The following is a 20,414-nucleotide window of genomic DNA, read 5'->3' as shown; positions in this document are numbered from 1 at the left end:
AATCAATGTGCTAATTGCCTTCATGCAATTGGCCAAGGGACAAATGTGGTTGCTCACTGTTTTGTAATTTTAGGCTGTGGTGAGCCATTTATTTGTGTGCTTTAGGCATGCTGGTGCAGTTGTAGCACTCATTTGTACCTGCTGCCCTCAGTGAATGTGGTGCCAGGTAAACACTTATCAGATTGTTCAGGAGGATTCCTGTCAGAACTCTGCTGCACTGTTGGGATGTCCATACGTGGCCTGAAAGCAAAGGAGGTCAGACACAAAATGTCTGAGCCTTCACTGGTGCCTGTGTAAGTACCATTATAGGGCCAGGACTTCTCAGGTCTCTGTCAAGTAAATCCACAAAATTTTCTGTGCTGCTCCCAATAATTTGGTGGTTGTTTTTTTTTTTTTTTTTTTTTTTTTTTTTTTTTTTTTTTCTGGTGGGCTCATGGCCATATTCTTCAGCATCATGTTCAAGTCACTCAGTCACTGCACTTGTGGCCTGGCCCAGAGAGGCAGCTACCATTTCATGGCTCTCTTCACAAGGGCTGGAGTTCTCACAGTTGTAGAAAACATTATCCTTACAAGAAACCCATCATGTATTTTTATGCAGTAGCCAATAAGTGGAAGAAAAATTCTTTGGGAACTGGGTTCCTATTTACCATGCCCTGAATTTTCAATCGTGGAACTCTGTTTTTACTGAAGAGGTTTATTCAGTAGGTCTCTGCATGTATTTCACTTCAGCTTAAATCAATTGTTCATCCTTTATCTTGCCTGCAGAAATATATCCTTGTCATGTCAAGACACAAACCTCTAATGACTTAATCTAGGAACACAATCCAAAACCTCACACTGACAAAATATGATGCAAAATGTCTACTGGAGATTCTTTTATCCACCTATCTCACACATCTCTCTACAGGCTCTGAGTGGCTGGATCACATAACTATAGCTAAGTATAATTTTGGAAAACCTCAGAATCTTTGAGAACAACAACATATGATTACAGAGTGTTACTTGGTATCACAAACAACCCCGAGCCAAAACCTGGGCATAAAACTTTGTTCTCGTTCCCAGAGAGCACTATAGAAAGAAAGCAACACAAGTGAGATAAAACTATTTTAATCCAAACTAATACGCATTCTGAGTGATTTCTGGAAATTTGGATTTGATTCAGTGATGCTGACAAGGGCATTGTTTTCACAGAATCGTAGAATGGCTAAGGTTGGAAGGGAACTTAGAGCTATACAGTTTATTGAATTGATCTTTAAGAAGCATGGTATTCCATGTGCTAGCAAAAGGTGCTATAACCATGGCAGTCTAGGCATCAATCATTACATCAGTGGAAGATGCCTTGATGTGTTGTTCTATCTGTAACAGATAAAGCTGGATTTAGTCATTGGAGGCAGGATCTTACAGACTAAAGTAGCAACTGGTACCATGTAAAGCATTAAATCCTGAGAGTTTTTTTTATTTTATATGAACTCAGCTACTAATTTCATGGATCTATTTCCTCTTCAAGCAATCTCCTCTTCAAAATTTTTCATCTCCTGCCTGTTGTGCCAACATACAAATGTACTCATTAATCAAGGTGTACAGCAAACATGGCATCACTTGAAAAATGCTTGCTCAGTGAACATGTAACTTTCAATTACAGAGAGATCAAGTATGCCTTGGTCTTTTGAAGTATTGCACACCATTTTCCATGCCACGAAGAGGCACAATCGTGTTGCATCAGAAAATCTTCTCTTATTATATTCAGCCAGCATTTCAGGCAGCACTTTACAGCCTGGGAGAGATTATTGCTCACGATTGCTGCTCATGAAGTTCATAGCAGGTCTTCTCTTTTTCTGTAAAGAATGCAGTTTTGCCCCTCCTCTTTCTTCCAGATTGTTTTATTTCCTAGGAAACTCTGGGAAAATTTAAATGCCTTCTTGGTCATGCAAGAAATTTTCTAGCCAGCTGAGTGGCTGGATGGAGCTGAGTGTACTCCAGTTCAGCCAGATGGTCTTGTTTAGCTGTCACTGTTTAACTGTGTAGCTTACCAAGGATTTGTAATTCTCTTCAGAGCTAGTGCTAATATTTTTAATTTCTACAGAATCTTCCTATTGAACTCTCAAAGCTCTTCACAAAAACAGTTTTAGAATTTAGCTTCATATGAAGCTCCACAGAACAAGTTACTGTTCTCAACTTCAAGATGGAAAAGCTAAGACATGAGGAGTAACACCAGATAGCTAAATGAGATATATGGCATCAAGAAAAGAATTCCTCTTCAGACATGCTGGTAACAAATTGTGCATCTTTTTAGTTTGAAGATGGTGGGAGGAAAAGAGAGATCCTTAGTCTTACTTTTTTGAATAATCTCTGTGTTTCTATTAACATAAAAACATCATGGTAAAAATAGTTTCACTGTGTTAGTGAGTGCAAGCAAGCTGTTTACTGAGGGGAAAATGGCACAAGATATCACAAAACAAAAAGGACCATTTTCCTAAATGGATGCTGACTAAATTCACTGTAAGCTATGGACATGGTACACTGCACTTCCAAAATAAAAAGTGATGCTTAAAAATCATCCTCACATCAGAAGTGACACTTAACTAATGAACAATAAGAACCACAGTACTTTAGATTTAGGGCAAATTCTTAATGGAGAAAAAAAATTAAACTAATGGAAAATGCTGTTCAAAGGCCCAACAAAACAGTGTAGATTTGCTGAAAATGAGTCGTTCAGGAGTGTGTTTTTTGTAAGACAATGTAATCGAAATGAAGGAAATAACACAGAGCTAAATTTCAGTGAAGAATGTAATGGAGTATCACAGAATTACTATCATTATGCTCAGCCATTTGGGCAAAAATGACAATATGAATAAGAAATAGCATAAGAGGCAGGTCTGGAGTGATATAAAAAAATATTGGGAGATACCTGTTAGTCTTTTCACTGTCTTTTATCTGTTCTAAAGTGGAATTTTATCATTTGGAAATTGCAGAGAAGGAAGAAGGTGTCATCACAAGGTGACTGTTACATGCCAAATGGTGTAGTCATGAAAGAAGAAAATATGAAGCTGGGCTTGCTTATGCACTTGGTTTTTGATTAAAAAACACCTGTACCTTGAGGTACTGAGTTGGTGGTTCAGCTGGTGTCTGGGTGAGACAGAAAATATTTTTATTCTGAATCTGCCAATTGTTGGTTTTATCTCATGCTGGGTATTATGAGAGGCAGTGACCATTCCTCATTTGTCCTTTCCATGCAGCCTGTCATTTCATAGATCCAGTGTCAAGTCCTGCTGCAATGCTGCTTCTTTTGCAGTCTTGTCATGATGGCTTTATTTATTCCTTCATTGCACTGCCTCTAAGTGTTCTTATCACCCTTTCTGTACATTCCTACTAAACTCTTCTGAGAAGATAGAATAAGAATTCCATGCAACAGCCAAGAAGTAAGGACCTGATGTATTTTTACAGCAGTTTTCTGTTTTAATTTCCTAAAAACATCCTAATATGTGCTTTGCTCTTTTCACCACAATGTTTACAGAGCTAATGTCTTTGGAGAAATACCCAAAAACTCCGAGGTCTGTTTCCCAAATTAGAAAGGCTACTTCAGAACCAGTCACTGTAGAAAAAAAGTAAAACCCCAAAATAATTTCAGCTCTCACATCTGCAGAAGTGGAAAGAAACAGAAATCCAGCCAAAGAAGACAGTGCTTTGATTCTTTCCTGACCCACAGCTTTCATTTAAAAGAAAATGACAATTTCTCTCCAGATCTGAGCCATCCTATCTGAAACTGCTATTTGTAATCATCTCTCTAAAGAGAAATAGTCATCACACTGCACCTGTCAGCTTCTCTGGAGAGTGATCTGGAGCTGTGATAGCAAAGAAAACAAGGAAGTTTGGTATCATTGATTAAAGCAGCAATCTAACTCACATGTTATCAGTCTTTTGTATTACACCAGACTTTTGAGGTGCTCTGAGCTGCTGATGAGTGAAGATGTTTAGCACAGAAGATGTCAACGCCACCACCTCTCTCCTTCCTTGGGCAGTTTGTGCTTGCACAAGACCTCTCTGAAGTATCCTGATGCTATCAGCAATTAGATGTGTGTGGCTCTGATACTTGGGGCATCCATATGATGGCAGAGGTGACAGGGAATCAGTTAGAGGCTGTTTATCTGCAACTCCTCTCCCTGGAAGTGTTCAAGGCCAGGTAGGATGGGGCCTCAAGCCATGGTCTAGTGGAAGATGTCCCTTCCAATGCAGGGGTTGGAAGCTGGAACTAAATGAGCCTTAAGGTCCCTTCCACCCCAAGCCATTCTATGATTCTATGAACTTGCATGAGGGATCCATCAGTGCTTTTTGGTTTCCTGTCACTCCCTGGTTGTGTGGCTGGAGAAGTCCCACAAACATGCAGATCCATGAGCTGCTCTATGATATCTGGAAGCTAAACTTGCATTGCTTGCATCTGCAGCCAGTCTTGTGCTTGTATTCTCAACTATACCAGATTCTGAGGGTGGGCCATTTTTCTTAAGATTAACAGCTAATCATAGATTCGTTGCTGGAGGAGAAGGTGACAAGGTCTTTGTCACAAATTATCATGTCTCTGGTGTACATTTTCCTTCCATATTTTACTTCTCTTCCCATGCATGTTGTTTTCAGCTACCTTTCCCATTCATCCTTTGCTGTCTTTCCTACACTTGTGTTTTCTGGCATTCTTCCAATGTACTCTACATGGCTTTATTTTGTTGGGTTTTTTTTACTAAATCCTATTAATTAACTGTTGACCTTAATTACTGTTCTGGTTATGCAAGGACTGAGACAGTTTGTTGCTATCTGCAGTGGCAGTCCATCCTACCATCTTTAGCTTTAAAGATGCAGAGCTAGTGAGAAAAAACCCCAAGAGCTACAAGGTTTTTTGAAGATACAGGAACAACCAAAATACAATCTTTTCCTACTTCCACCTCAGACTGAGAACTCTTTGCTTAACATCTCTCTACACCATAAGGAGACAGAATATTTGGACACTTCAGACGACACTGTCAGCATTTTAAGTGGATGAGTTAGATTGAGAGCCAAGAGAAAAATTGCCGTTTATACCACTTTTTGATTTTATTGAAGTTATCATTCAAATGTTGACAGAGCCAACATCTGGAACAATATTTTTTTAATGTGCCATAAATTATCACTATAAGGAATACAGCGTGATCAGCAGCCAGAGAGAAATGATTCTGAGATGGATAACCAACATTTGTTGAGAATTCAGTTGATTAGGAAGTGGGCTTGCTCATTTGATCACATCAGTTAAATTATTGAAACAAATAGTAATGGAACAGTATGAAATGCAGATGTGAAAAAAAATCTTTTGAGTTTAATCCTGAACTGTTTCCAGAGGCAGTTATTTCACTGAAATAACAGGACATTTCTGGAGTGAGAACAGAATTTAAAACAAACAAACAAACCAAACCAACAAACAAACACAAAACCAAAAAAAAACCCAAAAACAACCAAACAAAAAAACTACCAAACAAACAAACAAACAAAAAAAACAAACCCTAAGGGTATGGTCTCTACATTTAATTTTCAAAGTACAGCAACCTTTTAAGCCTATCAGACTATATTTACTTTCATTTGGATTGGCAAAGCCAGCCAGATAGCCAGATAGCCAAGACAGCATAGATGCAAGAACCAGGCTCTGCATGCACCAAAAACAGTCACAGTGAGATCTAGTTTCAACTCTTGGCTTTCCCATAGATTTTCTCCTGTACTATTGGACAAACCACTTTGTTTGCCTGGGCCTCCATTTATCACTTATACAAAGAAAAGGCTGCCAGGCTCTGCTTTTTAGTACTTAACATGAGGAGGTTCATACGTGAGGTGTGGTTTCAGTGGAAATTTCAATATTGGGGATACAGAGTGTGTTTCCCATACAGGAATAATGCAGATAGAGAGCACAGGTAAAGTAGACTGCAAAAATGTACAGCCAGGGTGTAATGTAAGAGCATGGAGGCTTCCAAGTGAACTCTTATCAGAGGTGTCAGGTCTATGCATCTCTATTGATATCAAACCCAAGTAGCTCAGGAAGTTATGCTGACTTTCTGCTGTTACTTGGTTAAACCAGAAAAAGGTTAAGTGTCTTAGGGGTAATTAGTAGTTTTATGTAATAGTAATACAAAGTAACTTTCTGCTTTAGTTTGTAAGAAATTTTCCACCATTAAGGTTTTACTGTTAATAATGTCTTCTCACCACTGGCAAAGGTTTTGTTTACTGCATTAGGGATGTGCAGTTACCTCAAAGAAAACCTCCCTGATAGTGTTGATGAGCCAATCCCAGAATCCAAGTTAGAGCCATCAAACCTAGGAAGAAAGCAAAAAGGGTGATGCCAGTGATGTTCAGTGATTCTTTGATCTTGTCAGGGAGGCACAGGGAGATAAAATGGACAATAAACATTTCAGGACAGCTGGAGTATATCAGGTTTGCCAAAGGTAAAGGATTTAGTCACCTACTCCAAAAATGACATTGCTGCTGCAGAAAGTATAAGGGGAGTTGTAAGGCCCTGAACTGATTTAAACTTACCTGGTCATCCCTGATAAATAGGGAGCTTTAAGAGAAAAAAAAAAGGAAGAAAAAGAGAAAACGGAGAAGTCAGAAAGAATAACAGGTAAACACCATCACTATTCCAAGAAAAAGACCACACGTTATTAATGTGAAAGCCAGGCCAGTGTTCTTTTGCAATACTTTGAGAGGGAACCCTAAAGGTTATACATGCCAATTAATATAGAAATATTACCCTTAGAAATTACAGAGTTCCAACTAGACTTTTAATACTTCACAAGCAATAGAGTCATTTAGTATCAATATCACATTCCTGCTTCCTTCAAAAATAACCCTGTAACCTTGTTCTGTCGCAAGTAAAACTTTTGAATAGGTCTCATGCTTTTAAGTGAAAACTAATATTCAGAAAATTATGTAAAAAGCTGATTATTTTCTCCAACTAGAGTATTGCTAAGCACCATTACAGCTTCTAATTGCTGGGTGTGGAGCAGGAATTGCCAGGTGAAGTCCTGCGTACAGACTGGACAGTTGCAGTACAGTCCTGCAGCACAGGAGCTCTGTGAGTTCCTAAATAAGCACAGTTTACCTATCTTGTGCTTCTGATTAATATGATTTATTTAGCTATTCACAAAATAACTGGTTTCTCCCTGGAAATGTTGGTAGATACCAAATGTTTAATACTTTTTCTCGCAGTTAATAAAGTGTTTTTAAATTTGCCCTTATTTTATTTTTCTAATAGTTCCTGTATTTATAAAGCACTGATCATCCCTGCCAAGGAGCAGAAATACTATAATGCAGACTAGATGACCAGTCTCACATTCCTCAATAATAAAAAAAAAAAAAAACCAACTGGACAACATAAAAATACTTCCTGGGCTAAAGTGAACTTAAGAGCTTTAATGAATGTACTCAAATACTGAGCATGAACTGCTCAAGAAATAAAGAATAAGCCAGAGAAAGAAAAGAAGGTTGAACTTGCTGGTTGTTATATCTGTGGTGAACATTTCCAACAGCTGTAGCCAGTATGTTTCTGTCATGAGGCTGATGGTGTCCCCTTTGCATTCTGCTCACCACCTTTCCTGATCCTCTTCTCAATACCTTATCTGTTGCTGCAGCTCCTAAACCTGCTTTATGTCTTTTATGCTGTCATATTTACTTGTGCTGAAAGGAACTGCAAACCAATTTACAGTTATGTATAGCATCACTTTTTAGATGTCACCATATTTAAAAGCCTTGTAGCATTTCCATTTTAAACCCTTATTTCAGATTTTATAAGTCCTGCCTGCTTCTAATTACATCAGGCTGAAGACAACAGTGTAAATGTTAACCCCACAGACTGATTTACAGAGACTGGGTAGGCATCAATTTATTTTAAAATGATGCACCAGAAAAGGCAGTAATTTTGCTGTCCTTTTTTTAATACTAGACTAAGTCACAAGAGATTGCAAAAGCTCTGATTGTTTACCCTGTAATGGGAGATAAGTTGAGTGGAATTTTAATGGAACTACATTGTTGAGAAACAGAAGGAACTAGCTAAAATTTGCCAAGAATTGTCTTTTTATGTTGTCCTTTATATCAGAACCCAAGGGATTGCTTAAAGAGATTCAGAGATGATTTATAGAACAAAGAGAAACATTTTTTTCTTCATAAAGTACACGATCGGTGGCTGCTCTGGGGGTTAATCAAGGCAAACCTTGTGGCTGAATTACAAATAGGAGCTATTGATCACAGGGTGGATTAGAAGCAGCTATTGCTTTGCAGAGTATTGGTCATGGCTGCAGGGTTGTACCCTGTTTGGCTGACAGTAACAGTGGGGGACCATGGGGTCTCTCCTGGGACTTTGTCCTCATTAGCATCCTTACCAGTGACCTGGAGGAGTCACCAGAAGGGACTTCTGGGAGGTTTGCAGATGACACCGAACTGGAGGTATCAGTCATCAGGCAAGAGAACAGCCTGGAGGGACAGTCTAGCATGGATGCCCTTGATCATAGATGGAAACAAAGATGTGCTGTTTTATATAAGCAGAGGATGTGATACAAAATGTACAGATATTTCTTGGCTTTCTCCACTTCTGTTGTTTACAGCACAGCTTTACTTGTTCTGTTCTGCTTAATCTCTGTTTGCAAGTGCACTGCTGGGCATTGACCAGTGCCCAGGGCCAGGAAACATCACTCTACAAAACTATCTTTATTTCAGCTTTCAGTATGTTACTGTTCCCCTTCCTGTTCCTCAGGCCTTGGTAAATCTCATAAAATCCTTTTCAGATTGAAATCCTGTTCTTCCCAAGCTGTCATGTGTTTTACATCATGTGTTTTTGCCTTAGTCTCTTGTTAACGGTCTTTAGGTACCAGTTCCTTGACTGGTAAATGTCTGACTTTATTCTTAATTTTATCTGCTTTGTATTGTTCAGAGTAATTCATGGAGATAACAAATTGGCTCACAAGTAACTGACACTGCTCCTTAGTTCTTTCTGCCGTGCCAGTTTTTTATAGTACTCAGTCCTAGGGATGCCTTGAAGATGCCAGCAGCATTTTTTCCCACTTACCTATCTCCCAGAAGAGCTGCAAGCTGTCTGGATTTATCCAGTAAACTCATTCACTGGATGTGATTCCATGAAAGATGTTCTAATAGTTTAACAGATTTATTCCAGAATATGATAATAAACAGTTGTTTCAAATGTCACTTTTAAGGCTTGGAAAATGTAACTATGTACATGCATAAGATCAGAGCATAAATCAGCTCAGTAAAACAGCTTTGTAAATATTTATGAGTATGGGGCTCTTTGTTTCATGCTTACTCCTTCTCATGTTAAATTTTCACTTGCTTTAGTTTATGGCTCATAGTCTGGGCCAAGTTCCTGACATCAGTGAATTGCTGCCTGTTTTCTCTGGTAGTTTTTATACCACAATCCCGAATCTATATTGACTGCAGGTGAATGTATGATCTATAGAAAGAAACCTGCTTGCCTGGAGGGACAGATTCTGAATTCTGATGAACATGTGAATTTCAGTAGGCACTGTGCTGCTCAATTAAAGCTTAGCCTGGGTCTGCCCACCCATCCCTGGGGTGGCTGCAGGTGATGAATGACCCAAGTTCCCCATTCGTTCTGATATTTTGCATGGGGATGTTTATTCAGGAGGGTGAGGAAAAGGAAAGTTGATAAAAAAGATGGTTGAAAAGATTAAAGATAAAGGTGTGGAACAAAGGAGATGTGAAGAGGCCATGAGGGAGCAGTGGGAAAACTGTCAGGATACAGCAGAGACACTGGTGGGAACTGCAAAGGTGAGTTATCATCTCATGCCTTTGCCTCCCTGGCTCCTTCTGCTGTTGCTGTAGTCCTTGTTCCAGGCATCCTTGCATCTCTGTGGCCCAGAGGTCAAGGTTATGACCTTTTTACTCCTTCCTTTGCAGCATTCACAAGTGAGGTCAGAAGTGTGTGCGTGTGTTCACTACTCCCATTTGTGCTCTTTTAGCTCTGCAGTTTCTATTACTCATCACTAATTCACACCAAAATCTGACTTAGTTGCATTTTTTCCCTATTTAACTAGTAGAAGATAGCACCGTGATATTGATAAAATAATCAGAAACAAAATTTAAAAGTAACCCTACTGATACTTTTCAAGTGCTCTTGAAGTTCCTGAGTGGTCACTTTGGACTGAGATAAGTGCTAACATTTTTCTTCTCTCTTGTCTGCTGGCTCTCCAGAGAGAGAGCCATAGCCAACAAGGTTGGTTTTTGAACCATAGCCCACAAGGGATCTGACCAGGTGGTGCTTATGACAATTCAGGGTGGATTATTGTCATTCAGGAGTTGGCTTCTGCTGCTTCATGTGAGCCTTTAACAGATCAAGAGCTCTTGTTCCTGACATGCTGCCAGGCATGCTGCCCATGTGTTTCTGTATCCCTTCACTAAAACTGCATGGGATCAGCAGAAAATGGGGGGTTGGGAAAACATTTTCCATGTTATTTTCACATCTGCATTTGAGTTTTGTAAGGCCAGACAGATACATTGCCATTTAAACAATTACTTGCATTTTATCCTATTTGTGTTTTCATTAGTGAGAAATAATGGAGAAAGATAACTTATCCATTCGCATGCAGATATATAAGAAGATTCCTGTATGTTGTACAAATTTACATCACTTAATGTCTTAGCATGCATTTAATCATATCCATGCACATTTAAGTATCTCTCTGACAGCAGTGGTATCATTCATTAGTAATTCCCCTGAAGTGTGATGATCAAAGACTAGATTTTGGGATGCTTAGCAGCTCTTTTTCCCACACTTTTGACAAATTCTTGGTGTACTTGATGAAATAAATGCTGTTTGAGCAAATAGAACAGTGAATCCTGCCTAAAGTTTTATTCTTTCATTTGTGTAGTTATTTAAAAAAAGATGCGAGATCTTTTTGAGGTAACAGATTCCAGGTGTGTCCTTTCACCTCGTGTTTTCCATTGGTGAGGCAAGTCTCACCCACAGCTTTCTGCAGCCCCCAGGTTGCTCTTGTAAAATGCTGTGCTGTCCACATCCAAGCCAGAGCTGGGATGTGATGCAGGTGTGAGCCAAGGGCCAGCAGGCTTTGGAAATGCAAAGAGGTCACCATGAAAATGTGGACATTTCAAGATCATCTTGAGAAGAATTAATGATGACATTGCTCTCCATCTGCTCCCTAGAAAAAAAGAGAACATAGTTCTGTGTTCATTAACTACAGTGAGATTGATAGAAAACCTCTGCTTTCTGTGAAATGAATTAAGAACAGCAAGTATCCTCACACTAGCAGTACTTTGCCAAGGCTGAGGTGTTTCCTTGAAGATGCAGCACCAGTTCTTTCTGCAACAGGGAGCAGCAGCATGCAAACCCTCAGAAATGGTGGTCTCAGAGTTACATACCTGCTTTCCCTGCAGTCCCTCTCCTTCCTCCTGGAGGATCTAGGACTGGTTCCCCTGCTGAAGCTTATTCTTAAAATTATACCTCTCCAGAGACCTGGGACTGTGAATGACCTCTGTTTGTAACACTAAATACACTAAATGCTATTGTATTCTCCAACAGTAGTGAATTAAATAATCCCACTCCTGTCACTTTCTAACAGGATAATGTTAAAGGCATTCCTCTGAGAGGGGAGTAATAATTTGCTAATTCCCCTCAGCATTTCATGCTTCTCAGTAGAGCAGCTAATTTTCTCTGAGTACCTTATTAACATTCACACTGACTTTGCAGTCCCACCCTAATAGCTCTCTGCAGAGGCAGTGACTGTGAAGGTGAGAGCTGACAGTGACACATACTCCTCCTTTTTTCTCTGCAGACTGTATTATCCTGGTTTCCATCCGCTGAGGGCTGTCCAGCTGATGCGAGTGGGCAAACTGCAGTACAATCAAGCCATGTTTCCTCAAGCACTGGAGACCTTGAAACAGGTTAGTAGTGTGAACTCTTTCTTCTCTGTTCCCCTCCCTCTCTTCCCCCAAACCTGCTGTGTCCCCCCCTTTCTGCTCTGGCTGTACCTCATGCCCCTGGCTGCTCCTCACTGCTTTTCCATCAGTGGCATTTCCACAGGCTGCAGCTGAGTGTGCTGATGGGTCACTGGTGCTCAGTGTTTCAGCCACTGACTTCTAGAATCAGTCACTGCTAATTACTGTTCAATAACTCAGAGGTGCCTGGGTGAAAAAGTACTATTAGATCCAAAGAGACAAAAATATCTCTGCGCCTCATACTCTCATTCTGAATTTGGGAGTGCTGAAAGTACAAAACCAGGAGCAGAGCTTCAGTTTCTACCCTCCTTATTCCCTGTCAGGGATCTGTGATTTCAGATTGGAGAAATTTGCCTTTAATGTTTGCATTTTATTTGCTTCTTGATCCCTCCTATTTCAATATAATTCATTATCTTCCTCTTCTTTGACCTAGTTTTGCAGCTGGTGCTTTTCTAGTTACATTTCAGCTTTAAGTCATCCCTCTTGTATCACAGCTGACTTTTATATTAACCTACCCTGGGCTCTTATTTGTCCTGTTGTTGTGTTGCTGTTGGTATCATTTTAAATATATTCAAGATTCTCCTTCCATGTGCACAACATGTCCCCAGGACTCAGGCTCTCAGTCCTCATCTTAAGCCTTCAATCACTGCTGGGGTGTTTTTCTCCCCTTGGAAGATGTGCTGCCTCCAGATCCCCTCAGAGAAGTCTTATTTTTATTCCCTTGTATTATTGACTGACCTGGTGTCAACTTGGCCTGCAGACAGGTCAAGCATCCATGCTCCATGTGATGCCCTCTCTCTCCTCTCAGCCCAAATCCAGTGCCTGTACTTCAGTCCCAATATCTCTTAGGTTTTAACATCAGCTCAGTTATGCAAGCTGCATAACCGATAAAGTCCACATGTTGAAATAAGAAATTAGTGTTTAGTACAATGCCCATCTTACTAAGTCTTAGTAACTTAAATCTTCACTGGATATATTTAACTTAAATTGTGGCCAATTTTGATCGTTAAAAAGCAGATGGAAGAGTAATCAGTTCTGTTTCCCAAGCATTATTCTGAAGCGAGCCATATATCTGTCATGTGCCAGGTAATCTGCTCAGCTATTTCCTCTGTAATATTTATAATTTCCAAACATTCAGCCTCAATATTTCAACAGCCATACTTCTAATTGCATTTTTAATATGATACTGCACGAAATGAAACTGGAGCAAATTCCCCTGGAGCCACCTGAATACTGCTCATCAGTGAAGGCAGGAGTTGTGATGAGGTTTTGTATGGTTTTAGCAAAGCTGCCCATTGCAAACCAGGCTGCTACAGGAAAACGCCTTTGAATGCAGAGCAATGCCTAGCAGAGAAACATTTTTTCAGGTTATTTCCCTGAACAGGGATAATAAGGTGCTACCTACCAGTCAATCCCATTCCTCTCAGGACACTCTAACTGTGGTCCCCAAGCCATTAGTGGTCCCCAAGGACACATAAGGTGCTTTACAGATCCATATACAAACTAATCCTGTTTTGGCTTTGCCTATTGTGTCTTCAGGCTCCCCCCTTTAAACCCACATGTGTGAGACAGGCAGAGACTGAACTCTCTTCTCTGGGAGCACAGATGAGAGAAGGCAAAGCTTCTTGTCATCCTGTTACTCCATGCAGCTTGTAAGCATAGGACACAACAGTTCTTTGGATGAGATCTGAAGCTGATTCCCTGTCTACACTGGAACAATTTAGAGCAAGATATAATTCCAAGTTTGTTGCAAGTAAAGGCTGTGATTCCTAATATAACTCAGATAATGTCCTAGAATTATATGAAAACACAGTTTGGCCCTTTGTGATTAGATGTGTCAGCAGAGCATGCCACATGCTCAGAGCAGAAACTCGGTTACCTTCTCTGCTTCATTACTCTTCTTAATACACTCTGACATGGAATAGCACCCTGTTGGAGCCCTCGTCAGACTAATTTCAGTGTGGCATTAAGGAGAAGGATGTGGAAGGTGCAGAGGAATTGAGATTGGAGTGCAATTCACCTCGCTCATATAAATCCTGTTTAATCAGGCACAGCCTCAGAGCTGCTGGGGATTGACAGCCTCTCTGCATCAGATGTGCAGCCTATTAAGACCAGTGGATCTTCATACACAGCTCAGCCCTTACTTCGTCTCTCTGTGCTGCTCAAAAATGAATCACTATCATATCCACCTTACTCATAGTGCTCTTTGGATCAAGCTCTCTGCCCTGCACCCCCAAAGAAGGCTGAAATAATGTGGAAGGCTTTATGTTACCCACTAAAATGAAATCACACTCTAAAAGTATATTAGCCCCTGCAGAATGTAATTTGCCAGGGTTTGGAAATAGAAATGTTACAGGGAGTCAGTGCTCCACTTCTGGAATAAACCCTGAAGGTACCCTTGGTTACCAACCTATTATTTTTAAATTTATATACACATATATATGAAAGATGCAATGTTGCAAGGACAAAACAAATTATAGATCAGGAAAACCTTCATCAGCAAAAGACCAGAGCTGGAGCTCAGTCTGACAACCTAATTTAAGTGCCTGGAGTGAGTGTAAAAAGCACCAATATCAAGACTTTAAATAGTTGTTAAGAAAAAGCTTCTCCATCAGGAAGCAACATCCTTGTAGGAGCCCAGGATGGGTCTGCATCTCTAGAGCTCACAGGAGCCCCTATCAAGTGTGTAGCTTTGTCCTGAGATGCACTTGGTGTAATTATTTGTGAAGTGTCACTCCTTTCCTTCACAGCTCTGAGCTCCCCTCTTTGTTTGCTGAGTGGACTTGAACTCAGTTTGGGAGGACAAGCAGGGTGCAGAGGGGGAGGCTTGGCCTTGATTTCTGACCTTTGTCTACCTGAACTGAGCTGATGAGTGCTGGATCACATTGTCCTGGGTGCTCCTCCATCCTCTGGGCTGTGGTGGTGGTGGTGGGCACAGGGCAGTGGTGTCAAGCTGGGGACAGGAGCAGGCAGGCAGGATGGCACACCCATGTACAACAGGTATAATTTAGCCCCTTACTGTAATCCCTAGTGTGCAGGCAAAAAGCATGGGAAATAGAGTGAACTCTCTTCCAGGTTCCAAAGCAACTTGAAGAAATCTCCTTTCTCTAGGTGTCTGCTTCAAACACTGAATTGTTTACCAGCTGTGGTTGATAGCAACTATGATAGTTTTTGCTTTTCCTATGCCTGCATTAACAACCATCCTTTTTCAGTCAAGAGAGATGGAGTATGCCAGATTCTCTCTCTGAATGGCCAGCCTGTGCCCCATACCATTTGGTCTGTGGTCATTTGCTTTCTGCTTCCCCTGTGATGGATCAGTGCTGCCCTGCATCTGCACAGGTTTCCTGTGGTGATGGGCATCCTGTCCCATCCCCATGGAGATGAGGCACAACTGACTGCACTGTCTGTCATTTGCATTCAGGGAGAAAAAACCCTGCCACTAATCTAATGGGCTGTCTGTTCTTCAGGGAAACAGTGTGTGGTTGATGACACCAGGGCCTGTGCTGCTGTTTTGGGATTATTACAGTTTTTTGTAATTACATTTGTTCTTTTAGCTGAGATGAAGACCACACAGACCACGAGCCTCTTCCCAGCCTTGATGCTGCTGGTTAGCTGTGAGATTTCAGGGGAGTTCAGGGAGCCTGCATGTTCCTGCTGCAGCCCAGTAGAACAATTCCTTGCTTTGGAGGTGTAATTATCTCCAACTTTGCACTGACCTTTCAAAAACAGCTACATAGCTTAGTGCCAGTTTAATTTGGGGATTACAGAAGTCACTGCTGTTCTAACTTCAGTACAGCTGGCTCTGACTTGTGCTGCATTATATGATACGTCACATTGCATGAGAATTATTTTCTCCCTGAAGGAGACAGTTGGATAAAGACTTGGTGCATTTCTCTGCTGTACTGAGGAAATGGAAGGAAAATGTTGGTGATGAAAGAGAAGTCAGCAATGGCAGCATTATCTCCAGATTGGGTTTGTTATGAGGGTTTTTTACCATTTAATGGAGGTATATTTTTAGAGACATCCCCAGCTGAGCATCAGGGTGTTCAGGTCCATTCCTACTGCCCTGACAGTTGTGCTGTACGTGGACTGAAGATTAAGGTCTGCAACTCAGATGTATGCAGATGGACAGTCCTTAGCCCAGTTTATTCACCACACAAACATCAGCTTTCTTGGTCAGGGCATTCAAACACTGGGCACGAAGTGTGGCTGGATCCATGGCCCATTCACCAACCCCTTCTAGGGTGATCCTCTCCCTGCCTCATTACCCTGGGTGCAGCTTTGGGTTGCTGCACTGCAACACCACAAGGGATCCCACCTGCAGCTCTTCTGTTCTGCACTGTCCAGGGAGTCCTTTTGCATGGTGATGTCTCCATCCCACTGTCTCTGACAGGTAAGGACTGGCTCAAAAAAAAAAAAAATCTCTTGTAGAGCTTAATGCCTCACAATCCATGTTGAATTAGTTGTATGAGGTATTCTTTACAAATTTTCCCCAGTATCTTAAATAAGGAAAAGCAGAACAGTAAGAGCAATTCAGGTAGTCTTTTCAGGGAATATAATGGTGACTTACTTGCAAACGTTTTGCAATACCATGGCATGCTTTGTATTTCTGCTGAAATAGAAATTTTCAAAAATTGATGAATTCTGATTTTATTAAATATTTTTTAGACATTTCTAATGATGAAAGCATTGCTATTGTTCTGTTTACTTCAGTATTTTGTCATTTAGTAGGAGGGTATTTTGGTAGCTTAGAATATATTTTACTCTTTTTAGAACTTCTTGCATACTCTGATTTATTTTGACTATTTCAACTTGTTCTATCAATCTTCTGTTGCATCCCTTTTCTTTTAGAAATTACTTATTTGAAGTGAAAATAAACTATGCTAGAATTTCCACTATTGTCAATCTTTAGAATTTGGAAGTAGGCTTTCATTCATTTCAACAAGAAAAAAATTATATATTTTTTATCTTTCCAATTTAAATGAGACTCCCTTCCTCAACACTTGCTTCCAAAAAGATTAATTTTCTGCAATTTAAAGGTAACTTAGCTGAATTTTATCAGCTGACTGGATCAGTAACCCATTGAGTCACAGGCTGCATTTTCCCCAGTTTGGGGAGAGGAAGAATCTCTCTCCTATTATTTCATCCCTATTTCTATTACCCCATGCACCCAAGTCCCCAGCTGCCAGCCCCTTGATGTCTGTGACTTAGATCCCAACCCCAGTGCAGTGTCCAACCCTTGGTATGCTTTGAGCAATCACTAACATGTCCCTTTCTCTTCTCTCCTTCAGGCCTATGATATTATGAAGGTGACCCACGGGACAGATCACAGCCTGATGCAAGCCTTGATGGACATAAAGGAAGAGTGTGAGGCCATCATGAGAACACAGTGAAGAAAAACCTCCAGTCTAAAAAATAAAAATATTCAAGGAGAAAGGAAAAGAAATGCATTCCATCACATTGGGAAGTTTCTTGATGGTTTTTGGTGCCTTTTCGTTAGGTTCTATTTGCTTTACAAAAATGTTTTTTTCTCAGTATGAGCTGAACTGAGTTGATGTTTGGAGTAACATCTGCAGTTTCCACAGGATTTTTTTTCCTACCAAACGGTCTAATTGAAAAGACCTAAGTATCCATTTACAACACCTAATTTAATTCATCATAAGTATTGGAAAATGTATATGGAGTCTTTATCAGTTACAAGCAACGTAACTCCATTGATATCAGCAGTCAGTTTTTAATGCCAGCAATTAACAATCTCACATCAGACAAATTCAAGTAGAGAGAATATATTTTTCCCTTTGCCTTGCCCTTAGGTATGGTTCCCCACAGCCTGATCCAGAGCTCTTTGACATCAAATAAGTTTCCCAGTGTTCTAAATGAGATTTTCCTCCTTCCCAATATATCTGCAGGGCTCTTTCCCTCTTCTCCTTGCATTTCATATGTTATGATATAGTATATAAAAATGGATTGAATAAAAAATTTAATCAAAATGGTATATGAGGAAATTGCTTACTCTGTTTTTTTCCCCATTTTTCCTGCTTCAGAAGTTTCTCACTTTGTACAAGTTTTAAAGAGAGAGATTTGGACCTAAGAGCTTGGAAGTGTGGTTTCTATACCTTTCTGAACCTGTGGGTTTTCAAATCCACTTCCCCAAACAGAGACCTGCAGATGACTGCTGAGTTAGGACGGCATCCCTGAAGATAAGAAGGATGTCTTGGAAAGCAATGGGGGCACCCCTTTTCCCCACACTCATCAGCAAGAGAGTCATTCCTGCAAGAGCTGCTGACTTCAGTTTTCAACACAGAAATAAATGTTAACAAAAGCCAAATATTTACGAAGAGCAATGAAACCTAAATAATTTAAGGCCTTTGAAAGTATCATTTCAGGTGTGTCATTCCTCTAACAATTTATTGCTGCTACTCCAGCCATGACTGTTATTTCATTAATCCTATCGTGGTTGTAAAGTCAGGCTTTTTTCACACCAGTAACTTGACACCATTAATTATTATGAGATGAGAATGCATTTAAAAAGAAAATGAACACTCTGGGCATAATTTACAGCCACAGCACAGGAATGTCAGTGCTGAGGAAGATGCCTCCTTTCAAGGCATTTGAATTTGTTCCAATATATGGAGCATGCACTTGCCCAGCAGTGATGTGTGAGCAACAACCTGTGGAACGTGGCACATTTCTGGAGTAGGTAGCATGGCCTGGTGCCAGACGCCAAGTCATACCAGCCACCCAAGAAGTGCAGTAATCCTCACAGAAATTCACTGCTTGGTCAGCTCTCCCTGCTATTACAAAAAGGAAATTATCTGGGGGAAGAAGTCAGACCTTTGCATTCACTGAGATTTCTGACCAAGTGATGGCATTGCTCAGGGACAGTCAGAAAATGTGAGAGGTGTTCAGTCTTCCAAGAGCCTTCTTGTTTTTAAAGGGACACATGCATCAGCAAAGTATGTGCTTTTAAATGAAGATGATGCTTATGTTATTTCATGATCTAATACTAAGATTTGCAAATGGAAGAGACTTCAGAATGTAAGGTAAGATGCAGCACATGGTGGGAGATGGCCTGCTGGCTCTCATGTATGCAGGCAGAGGTTTGTACAAACTGCAGCAGTCTCCTGGGGCTTTTGGTGCAAGGACACCCCAAAGCTCCAAGCACAACAGCAGGGTTTTAGATGGGTTTTAGAGGAGAGGCAGAATTACCTGTTATCAGATGAGAGAGGCCACATTACATCAAGTTGAAGGATCTGCCTGCACTGGTGTTTTCTCCCCAGCAGTAGCTAAGAGCAGAACTAGACCCCCCACACTGCTTGTCCTGCCTGGACTTCTCTGGGATGGTCTGCAGAGATCACTTAGTAGAGAAGCATAATTGGTGGCTTACAGTCATTATTGTAAATACAAAACTTGCAATTCTTTTAGCTTGGTCAATGAAAGAGCCCAGAGTTCTGATTGGTTTCAGTCATCTAGTGAATGGTTTCCCTTGAAGGGTCACATGTACTGACACTCCCAGCAGGGCTGTTCATGCTGCACAAGAGCTTGCAGTCAGATTTTTCTCTGCCAGTGTTCCCACTCCAGTCCATTTTTTGCAAAGAAGTCTGGACAGTGACTGCTGAGAGATTGAGTTAAATGCATCATTTGAAAGTATGGTAGCAAGCAAGCTTGCCAGAGAGGAAGGAACATTAGATAAGCATTCATTTCAAATTAAGTAATCTTATTTTTTCAGCTAAGACTCAAAGTAGCTGGAGTTGTCTTTGCAAAGATATCAAGTTTTGGCCTTCATGAATAATATCTGTCAAATTTTTCAGGTTGTAGCTGCTTGCTAAGATAAGGATGCTAAAGTCAGAGGGAAGCAAACTGCAGCCTTATCTGTAATACTGGCAGGCTTGCTGCTTGCTTCCAGCAGTTCAGAGACTTTTCCAGTACCTCTTGGAAAGTAGTAGTAATTTTGATTCACCATAATGTTTAGAAGAATATTCTGAGTTAATTTTGATTTGTCATTATCACTTAAATTAGTTCAAGGAGCAACAATGTTAGACTGAACTTATATCAAACATTGCACTGCAGTAGTTATTTGGAACAAAACAGGAAAAAAACATGGGGGATTATACAGTCCTGCTGAGAAAAACTAACAGCTGAACGAAGTATCTATCTTTAAACAACAAAATTTTAAAAAAAAATTAGTTCCATAAACTGTGCTCTTTCTTTAAGCATGCTCTAATTCTCTGTAGCCTCAAAATGTGCTGACATGATGCTGGAAGTATAATTTTTCTGGCCCATAGCAAACAGAACTTGTAGTAGGTAGTAGTCTTTTTTTAGAGCTGTTCTCTGATGACTGTTTTTTTTAAGCTAGCTTTTCTTAGGCTTTTTATTTTTGAACACAGCATGAAACACAGAGACTACTTCCTCACACAACATATTCC

The 20,414-nt window shown here is 40.4% G+C and overlaps 1 protein-coding gene across 1 annotated transcript in view; it reads left to right on the top strand.

Annotated features, from left to right (window-relative positions):
* Nucleotides 1-17,914, top strand: part of SMYD3 (SET and MYND domain containing 3) — a 362,837-nt gene extending 344,923 nt beyond the window's left edge. The window contains exons 11-12 of the mRNA XM_030448635.1: nucleotides 11,826-11,934; nucleotides 17,280-17,914. Coding sequence (XP_030304495.1) covers nucleotides 11,826-11,934; nucleotides 17,280-17,381 — 211 coding nt within the window. The 3' untranslated portion in view covers nucleotides 17,382-17,914. The remainder of the gene's footprint in view (nucleotides 1-11,825; nucleotides 11,935-17,279) is intronic.
* The last annotated feature ends 2,500 nt before the right edge of the window (nucleotides 17,915-20,414 follow it).

The sequence above is a fragment of the Calypte anna genome, chromosome 3, assembly GCF_003957555.1.
Source record: "Calypte anna isolate BGI_N300 chromosome 3, bCalAnn1_v1.p, whole genome shotgun sequence".
Classification (NCBI taxonomy): domain Eukaryota; kingdom Metazoa; phylum Chordata; class Aves; order Apodiformes; family Trochilidae; genus Calypte; species Calypte anna.
Note: the sequence above shows the minus strand (reverse complement) of the source record. Positions and strands in the feature narration are given on the sequence as shown.